The sequence below is a fragment of the Toxotes jaculatrix genome, chromosome 16 (assembly GCF_017976425.1).
Source record: "Toxotes jaculatrix isolate fToxJac2 chromosome 16, fToxJac2.pri, whole genome shotgun sequence".
In the NCBI taxonomy this organism is placed as follows: Eukaryota; Metazoa; Chordata; class Actinopteri; family Toxotidae; genus Toxotes; species Toxotes jaculatrix.
The window spans coordinates 15,610,539-15,620,936 of NC_054409.1; the positions used below are offsets into that span (position 1 = coordinate 15,610,539).

Genomic DNA, 10,398 nt, shown 5'->3' on the forward strand with positions numbered 1-10,398 from the left:
GGATTAAACTAAAAAAGTTAAGGCATCACCAAAGTTATCTGGCTTAAAAGAAGGCAAGACAGACTGTCTGTCACATCCAACCAACCAAACATACATATAGGAGTGTAGGCAGAAGAACAGCACTAACTTTCTGTACACATACACTGTCCAATTTTGTTACAGTGCCCAACAGTAACCTCCAAACTCCAAAACTTTCCTGTTTGAAAATCCAGCAAAGTTCACAGCTGAGTTTCAAAAGATTAACAGTGAACTGGGAGGAAATGTAAGGATTTCCTCAGACTTCCTAAAGGGAAATAGTGGATATTTTCAAAATGTGAGCACTGAACTGGTACATTTCTAAAGCATTCAAACAAACCAAAAAATAACAACAAAACAAAACAAAACAAAACAAAAAAAAATTAAAATACAAAAGATAATATAATGTAAAAACAACTAACATAATGTTGAATCAATCACAAAGAAACTGCAGCTTAGACAAATGTCTTTGTATATTCATCTTTGTATATTTTGGCCCTCAGGCATTTAACTTGCTCATCTTCATAAGTACTCTTACATAACCCTGGAGAGTTTAGTGGGTCAGAGGGACAGAGGGGAAGATTGGGTTTGTATGAAAGTCACTTGCACATACTGCAGTTGAAGAAAGACGCTGTGATGATGACCTGTGTGTGTGTGGCGTTACAGAAATGGATGTGGAGCACGGATTCTATCGGCAGGTGGATGTCCAGGACCACGCTCACTACATCGTTGCCTTCTTTGTCTTGGTGATCGGAACAGTTGGTGTTACTGGGAACGCCTTGGTCATGTACGCCTTTTTCTGGTAAGGGACTTGCCTTTTGGAAGGTGTGATGGCAAAAAATGTACTTATTACCTGAGAAACAATTCTGCAAGAAGATGCGGTTCCAAATCTTTAAATCAAGCAGTATTGTTTTATATTAGCCTTTGCATTATTTTCACTTCAGCCATGATAATTCTATGATTGTTCTGTAATTTAAATTTCACACAAGGCCAACGTGTCTCCCACAAAATTAATCGCACTCTACTTCTACTGTGATTTATTATAAAGTACCAGTACACATTCTAATGCTGTTGGTTACTAATGATTGCACCAGACATTGACAAGATTGAACAGATATTTAAGTGGCGTTTTAGACATTAGTTACTATACTACTATATACTGTTTTATCTAGTAGTAATGTTTAATATTATTCCTTTTGAGTTCATTTTTGAGGTGCTAATAAATATATCATACATTATTCTTTCATTTAAATTTCATGTACCTGCATTTAGCTATTTTAGGTAGCTAATAAATAGTTACCATAAGTATTTAAATAAAATTTACATTACACACCACACATACTGTACCTGTTTACTTTGATGGGTTTAATCGATGGGTTCTTAATAGACATTTACTCATCAACTGTCAAAACAACAGAATTTGTAGCAAAAGTTAGTTGTTAACACCCAGTTGAAATAAAAGCCTAATAGCGGTTAACTAATAAATTAAGTATTCACACCTATATTTAACACTGTAATAAGCCTCACTCAGCCTGTCACATTTTTACACATGAGCTGGTCCCAAGAACAAATTCTGGGAAGTCACAAAGACGGGCACAGTTGGACTGTGGGAGCATAGAGGTCCTCTGTTTCAAGTTCTTCTGGAACTCCAAAACAAGTGAGTTCAAAGAAGCTGTTTGCCTGAGGACTGTTTTGTTAGTCAGTCACATTACAGTCTCTTTGGTGGCACATTACAATATCAAATAGCACATTTGAGATGTCTGACTGCATTAAGACATAAAATAAATCCAATAATACATCTAACTGAATAGACCAATTTATTAAATAGCATGGCCCGTGTCTATTCACTAAAAGTTATCAGTGCACGGACTAGAAAAACAATGTCAGAGTCAGCACTTTAAGCTGTTCACACGATACATGTTCAGCTATACACAGTACATCCTGTAATGTTTGGGTGTCATGCAGATGCAGAGCGCCAACTGGGAAAACAGTGTGTTCTTGCTTTACGAAGTACAGATGTCACAAGCACATGCAGAAAGGTCTTCGCAGCAGCCTGCAGGCTTTCAATACCAGGAAGCAGCTTAGTGATTTTCTAGCTGTGCAGGATAAATCAATAAATTAATTCAATAATTCAGTCAGCTACTTCATTCTATACATACAGTCAACATTGGGCTACCACCTAGACCACATAAAGAGGGTAGGCAAGCTTAAATAACAGTAATGCATCTCGGAGTAATCCATTCAACGACTGTGCCCGTCTCTATACAATACTGATGTCAGACAATGCAACCAGATTCTAAACTAGACTAGAAGAAGATTGAGTCTGCGGGTAAGACAGTAATTTGCTCATCTGGTTATAAAGTCTGGTATATCTCTTATTTATAAATGTTAAGTGTATTATGATGCAGTCTGTAACTTATGTTCCCTGCCTTATTGTCATACAGCAAAAAAGAATCTGCAGATAGTTTTCACTGGTTTTCATACTTGGTATCAAAACCTGAAGAGGAAAGCTGCCCGACTCATGTGTGATGATATTATGTCTGATTTATTTTTTGACATTGCTGGGAGCAACAGTTGGGTATTCATGTCTGAGCGAAGACACGTGGCTCGGCACATTTGCCAACCATTAAACTTACAGAATGATTCCTAACAATTATGCAATAATTCTGTATTCTAACAAAACATTTCAGGCAAATGTAATTATTTATTTAAATGAATGGGGGGGGGGGGGGGGGGGGGGGGGGACAAGAGAACAAATGTAACCAAATATATAAAGACTGAGTCTTTATTATCCCCACGTAAGAGAAGTCAAAGATGATCCAATTTCATCAATTTAAAAAAAAAAAAAAATGTTTTTTTTTCCTTTTGCAGTTTGTCGTCCTGCCAGCTAATGTAATGTTCACATATTTAGGACCAAAGATTCACTCACTTGAAAAATATAATTGAAATGACAAGTAATAGCAAAGCAAAAGCCAATGTATATGTACACACACACACTCCCCAGTGTCCATGTCACATATATACACTATGGCTACTCCTGGGTGTATATAGTATGCCAGTGAATGCAGTTTAGAACCAAGTGTTAGATCCAATCCTGAGAATGACATGCTTTTTGCATTAAGGTCCAACCTCCAGTGATACACAGGGATCTCAAATTCCGCATCACTCAATCTCTACTTCAGTCACACTTGTTCAGTACACATCCACTCGCCTGCATGTAAACACATAAATACACTCCAACTTATCTGTCTGTGCGGTGTTTACTCTTTTTGGTCTTTTTACAGTCACTGGGCAAAACAAGGGAGACAATGCCCAAAGGCTGTCAGTGATAAATGGAACTGATGTGACTCGTAGAGTAAATATTCAGTTAAGGAACACACAAGGACACACATCATTGTTTTCAGTTAATCTGGAACATATCTGACATCTGTGTCCCTTTACTCACTTTACTTTACTAATCTAATGAATGTGAACGTAAAAATCTCACTGACACAGATTACACTAACATGCCTCTAGTTCACCAAACAGAGAAAATCACCGTACACCCGTAGCCCTCTACGTAGTCCGGCACTGTTTTAGACGTGTGTGCACTGAGCTGTGGCATGCTATATGCTGTTGTAAAGCACACACCATTACCATGCATTACAACATGACCATCTGTGCCCACCCACAGCCTTAGAGAACCCACACGGGCCACTAGTTCCAGGCTCATTATTGTTCCAAAAACTTGTACAGGTCTTGTACATGTCTTCAATTTTGTCCTACGATAGCTAACACAGTTTGCTTCTTGTGAACTGGTTGAAACCAGTGTCACAGGAGGAATGCATCTACTGGGGAAAAGAGAAGAGCAGTGTTGCTTTCAGGGACAAAGCTTGAAAATTTTTCAAAATTGCACACAAATGTAATGTTGCAGTGCAACTCACCCGCTCAGAAAGTACAATCAAGCGAATATACCGTCAATGCTGCTTTGATTTTTGGATATCCTCTAGGCATTTGGCTTACGGTGTTCTCCTGTTGTCTTCCTAACAATGCATCTCAATTTAAAGGTCATTTATAATTGGATTTTTGTCCTCTGGTGAAGAAGTGCCTGCTTTGACCAACTCTTCATTACAGCGGTTAACATGGCAAGAAAAATTGCTTTCACTGCCTCTGCTGAACACTGCAGTCTATAGACTACAAGGTTTTGCTTGTCAAAATGAGTCAACAAGGGAGTCCACTAGAGAATCCAATGGTATTCAATACTTGCTTGTATTTCTCCATTTTATGTGTACAGGACAGCATTTATGTGTTTACTTGTGATCTTGTGATTCTTTTAAGAGTTGCAGTCATGCATCTTTGATGAATGATCTGAACTTACTTTAACAGTGATAATATTAGAGTAATAGTTTTTTTTTTAAGTTAGAGTTAGGATGTTCCATTGTTATTGATTTCCAATCCCTCCCTGTTATACAAAGGGAGGTGGGAAGTTCAGATGCATGTACATTTGAGAGTGATTGGATGGATTTGGCATTGGCCAGGGTATGAACCTCTGCCTCTCTATATGTCTGTACACCAATCCGAGCTGCACAAAATCTTTCATGAACTGAAAAATCATTTTAAAAACAAGCTGGACGCCATAAGTCTCTCACTGTTAACAAACCTTCCTTTTGAACATGGTGTCACAAATGATCGAAAACGAGTTGCCACAATATATGCATCCAGATGTTTTTGGATGTAGGTGTTCCAAAAGGCAGTGGATGTATTATAGTTCCACACATATGTTCATTGTATGTGACTTTTCAATCATCATGTGTTTCAGTAACAAGAAGCTACGGACTCCCCCCAACTTTTTCATCATGAATCTGGCAGTCAGTGACTTCCTCATGGCAATTACACAATCACCCATATTCTTTGTTAATTCTCTTTACAAAGGGTGGATTTTTGGTGAAACAGGTATTTATTTATTTATTTATTTATTTTTACATTTAATTGTACTATGTAAACAATGTAAAAATGCAGGAAATACCAATGTAGTATTTAGCAACTTAAATAAAATCATCAGTAATTTGGCATCCTGAGAGAAACTAAAGTGCTGTCTATTTTTTTTCTGCAGGATGTAAAATGTATGCCTTCTGTGGAGCTTTATTTGGAATCACCTCCATGATAAATCTTCTGGCAATCTCTGTGGACCGCTACATTGTCATCACCAAACCTCTGCAGGCCATACAATGGACCTCCAAGAGACGCACTTGCCTCATTATTGCCCTGGTCTGGCTGTATTCTTTAGCCTGGAGCCTTGCACCGCTTTTGGGGTGGAGTAAGTAATTTATTCTGACATCTCGTTAAACTTTTTGTGCGACTATCCTCTTTATATACTTTTAGACCATAAACACTTCCTACTTATCTGTCTGCTGTGTTTTTCCTCAAGGTTCATATATACCAGAGGGCCTGATGACCTCATGCACGTGGGACTATGTGACATCTACTCCAGCCAATAAAAGCTACACTTTGATGTTATGCTGCTTTGTGTTCTTCATCCCTCTGGGCATTATATCCTACTGTTATCTGTGCATGTTCCTGGCAATCCGCCATGCAAGCAGGTGAATGAATTAACATAGGTGAATATGCAGAACTTACACTCTTTGAAAATAACTGAAATGCTGCCCTTTTTAGGAAGTTTAATAAATAACAGACAATCGCTCCCGGCTATGGGCAAATCTTCACATAAACAATCTCATGTGTTTCTGACGGTGGCTTCTGTGTTACTCTCATCTCCCTCTGTTTCTTCTCTTTTCTCATCTCTTTGTGTATCCATTAGTCTATTTTTCAGATCATGCAATTTTTACTTGTCCTCCAGTAACCGTCTGTAGCTGTAGCTATGGGCGTAGCCGATACACATTTACTCCTCGGCATATAAGACTGTAGCTGCTTCCCATTTTAGGAGTACCCTCAATAGTCATATGTCAGGGTCCTTCAAATGAAGCCAAGAAATAAGCCCTTCTGGAGGCTGCAACCAAGTTATTATGGAATTAACCTTCAGTATTTACCTCAAGGTCAACTTATCCATTTTCTGCCTGAACACAACATTAGTTTCGGTCTTTAGCTTGCATCACAATCTCGGGATGATGATATGACGTATGTTCTGCAGAGCTTCTTACTAGTTACTATTTGCCCTCTATGCCCAATTAGGGTACATGACATTTCTTTTATTTCATTATTTACACATTTATTGTGTCCTTGTGATGTGCATATGAAAAATCTGATACCTTTCGTTACCTTTCGTCTGCTTTGTCTTGCTATATTGTGTCTGTCCCACTGTGTCTGCATTTGAATCTATGGCCTAATGTCCATAACATGATACATGTGTTAAAAACAATTCTATAAATACTTTTTTGATTATGGTTATTTTCATCAGTTTAGCATCTGAACAGGCTTATTTACCGACTACAAAATTTCTTTGTTCCTTCTCTCTGTCCTAACAGAGATGTAGAGAAGTTGGGGTCTCAGGTGAGGAAGTCAACCCTGATCCAGCAGCAGTCCATCAAGACTGAATGGAAGCTTGCCAAGATTGCCTTTGTGGTCATCATAGTTTTTGTGCTTTCCTGGTCGCCCTATGCATGTGTCACCCTCATCGCCTGGGCTGGGTAAATATACTGTTAATACAGCTGAAGCCAGGAATACAAGAAATGGACCCAAACGCAGACACACAGAGGCAGGCCGGTGCGGTGAAGAATATTTTAATAAATGAAAGAATCTTATTGTATGAGGTTGGACAAGATGGCAAATAGAAATCCAAGTACACTGGAAACAGGAATATAAACATGAGGAAAACTGTGGAACACAGTCAGGAACAAAACAGACAAACTGACAAGGAATGAAGGGAACACAAGAGACTTAAATATACAAGGGAAGCAGGGGTAACTGGGCGCAGGTAAAATAAAGTCGGGAGGGGGGGGTAAGAAACAGGAAACACACTAGGCCAGGAAGTAAAACAACAACAAACACACAAGGTAAGTAATAACAAAGTAAAACAGGAAATGATAAGGATCCATGTAGTCTGACTGTTAATAGTCTGACAGAATTAGTTGTGTACAGGCAGCTTGGTGGACCCTTGCATTGAACGTATGTGCTTGCTTGCACTCTGCAATTCATTTCTGCCATTAACCATGACCCATATTCCACCTCTTGCAGAATATCATTATAAATGGCATGTTAAAATGCTATGCTATAAGGTCACACTACAGTATCAATATCATCACAGCTGATGCACAGTCCGTCTCTTTACAAATGCTTTACACCTTTCAGATATGGAAACATCCTCAATCCCTACTCCAAAGCCGTCCCTGCTGTTATAGCTAAGGCATCGGCCATCTACAACCCTTTTATCTATGCCATCATTCACTCCAAATACAGGTGAGTGCAATGATCCAACTAATCGCTAACCTACGCTTGAAAAAGAGCTTTTATTGAGAGATCACTATTTCTCAACAGGGACACCCTTGCAGAAAAGGTTCCCTGTCTACACTTCCTAGACCAGGCCCCCAGGAGGGACTGCATATCAGTGTCACACAGTGAGTCCTCCTTCAGGGACTCGGTGCTGAGCAGACAGTCATCAATCTCCAAAAACAAGTTTTACAGAGTTTCATCCATGTCTACGACAGACACAGTGAGTTTGGCTTCTGCACCAGGCTTTTAAACTGAAGAGGCAAACACAATGTGCAGTGTCCATTTAAGTAGAGGTCTTTTCTATGTTACTTTTGAACCATTTGTCATATTGTTATTGTCTAGTAGTACCATAATTAGATGGCAAATAGAAGCTCAATTTCTATATATTCATGTGCGTATCCGCTGTAGCAGGTCTGGAGTGATGTGGAGCTGGACCCTATTGACCAGAGCCATTGTTTGAGGTCGAGTTATTCCCTTGGAGCTCTAAGGGACAAAGAGTACAAAAAATTGGCTAAGCAGACCAAGGAAAAGGGAAGCCAAAGCCAGGAACAGGTAAGGTAGGTGCTCATCATTGTATCTGTTGATTTTATAAGTAAATCATCTCAAAGTCAAAGGCTTTACAGGTATACCATGTCAGTATAACTATTTATTCACAAAAAAAGCTATGTCAGGCCAGTTACGTTTATATTTCATTTAAATTCTGCTCTAGACTCCCATCCCAGAGCAAGGCTCACTGAACAGATGTGACCAGAATCTATCACCTGAGTTTGTCACCATGGTAATGCCCTCAGTCATGGGGAGAACAAGGGAGGAGAGCCCTGAAAGCTGGAATAAAGAGAAGAGACAGAAAGATGAACAAGAGAAAGAACAAGAGCAAGAGAGTGAATGTGAGCAAAGAAAGGCACAAGTAGAAAAAGAGAAAGATGTTAAGGCAACGCAGGTCCTTATCCAGCCAGACTCTCTGAATAATACTGTATGTATGCACTCCCATGCCATCATCAGACCCAACTCAAAGAAAGGCCTTCTGCACCATGGCTGCTGTGAAGAAAAACAGAACCCACAGAGCCGGCAGAGAGAACTGTTGCTCGATTTACAGTCTTTGGACTGTCCTGTTCAAATATTTGAGTCTGTGCAAAGATTTCTCTCTCCAACACCAGGAAGCTAAATGTTGAGTATTTTTCTTTATCTATGTGGCAATGTGTTACTTTAACACAGCAGAGTAAACAAGTTTGTTTTTTTGTCCAAGAATGTTAAGGTAATGTTTTTGAGCAGTTCTTAAAATTTTTATTTCAACCGTTTAGCCATGAAGTGCAACCAAATACATTTGTTGTATAGGTTTTGGTGCCATTTTAAACACAACTAATAATCCTGCCACACACCCCTCCTGCTCAGGCTAGCTGTTAACATATGGTAATGCTTTATTTTTTATTAAAGGCAAGTGCTCACTACCATCAACACTGTCACAGTGAAACAAACAATAGTCTTATAAATACAACCTAAATGTCAAAGGACTTTAAAAAAAACTGAGTTCAGAATCAACTGTGTATAAAGTACAATCTTTTTTTTTTTGAGCTTCTTTAAAGAGAGCAAACTATCACTTTTTGGAATGTTTTGGTTTGTTTACTCATTTTTTGTGAATGCCATGACTTTAATGCATGTTTATTATGTCTTTAATGCATTTATGAGTGACTGAAGAACTCATAAAAATGTATTTATGACATTGTATAACAGCATTTATCATGTTTTGCAAGTTGCTGACATTATGTGCTGAATCATGACTTTAGTAATCATGCGTTATACAATCCAAAATCATTCTTTGCAGCTACTTTGGGAACAGTGTTTTACGTTTCGGATATAAAGAATTTTGCCATCCAAAGTGTGTGAACAGTTCAGCCACCAAACTTAGCAAGTCATAAAGACACCTGACACTGATGTATATTTCATCATTTGTTGTGATGCATTCTGATATCCTAATTATCAATTCAAATTTTCAGTGCTGCATATTCTCAGGAACAGAACTGGCACAGCAGCGATCACTGGCATTTTGCTCCTTTTCCTTCTTTAAATATTTGTGTGTGTGTGTGTGTTTGGGGAAGTAAACTTTTCATGACGTTAACAAATTTTTGTGAACAATCTTCTTGCAAAAAAAATTCTTAGAATTAATTGTAAACTGTATCATACGACATCTTATAATCCAACCACATCACTGAAACCTAAAGCCAAGGTTATCTCTTTTACTTCAATCTAAAGTAAAACAGACGTTAATAATTATTCAGAGAAGTGTGTCTTTACAATTTGCTGTAGCTGTGAAATCAAAACAGTTTCTTTAATACACAATTTGCCAGTGGTGTTATGAAGTGTTATGATCAACAACTTACACATAATAAACTTTGATAAAAGGTGTTGTGCATAATTTGAACAGAGTACATGCACAATGTTTTAAACATTCATCAAAAAGACTGCATTATTAACATGGCTTTCCAGTAGAATTAGTAGCAACTATTTTTCAAGTGCGACAGCCCGCAAAGCAAATTTATTATGTTGCTGTAACTATTTGAAAATCCACTTAGAAGTGCTTTCAAGAAGCAGATGGAGGTGGATTTATTTTCCTCTAATTCTTTTTTTATTACCCACCAAATCCCATTTATTTCCTAATTGTTTGTCAGCATTTTTTTCATACGTTGGAAGAGCTAGAGCAAATGGAAATGAGGAGTGGGGAAGAAGAGGAGGGGATGACATCCAGTAGATGACCTACATAGGATTCGAAACCAGGACACTTCAGATACAATGCATGTGCTGTGACCATCTGAGCCACCGTGATGACCAGAGTCTGCTGAATGTATGACTCTATGAGCAGGGGAGTCCCTGTACTACATTATGCATCGTTTTTCCTTTTTTACTAATAAGCTCATGAAATCACATGGTATAATCACCTCAAATGTTGAGACAGTTTATCTA

The 10,398-nt window shown here is 38.4% G+C and overlaps 1 protein-coding gene across 1 annotated transcript; it reads left to right on the top strand.

Annotated features, from left to right (window-relative positions):
- Positions 1 to 683: 683 nt before the first annotated feature.
- Positions 684 to 8,001, top strand: opn4xa (opsin 4xa). The gene is made up of 8 exons (XM_041058443.1): positions 684 to 817; positions 4,814 to 4,947; positions 5,108 to 5,311; positions 5,423 to 5,594; positions 6,477 to 6,638; positions 7,300 to 7,407; positions 7,486 to 7,660; positions 7,849 to 8,001. Exons 1-8 carry the CDS (start codon positions 684 to 686, stop codon positions 7,999 to 8,001), a joined length of 1,242 nt encoding a protein of 413 aa, XP_040914377.1.
- Positions 8,002 to 10,398: the final 2,397 nt, after the last annotated feature.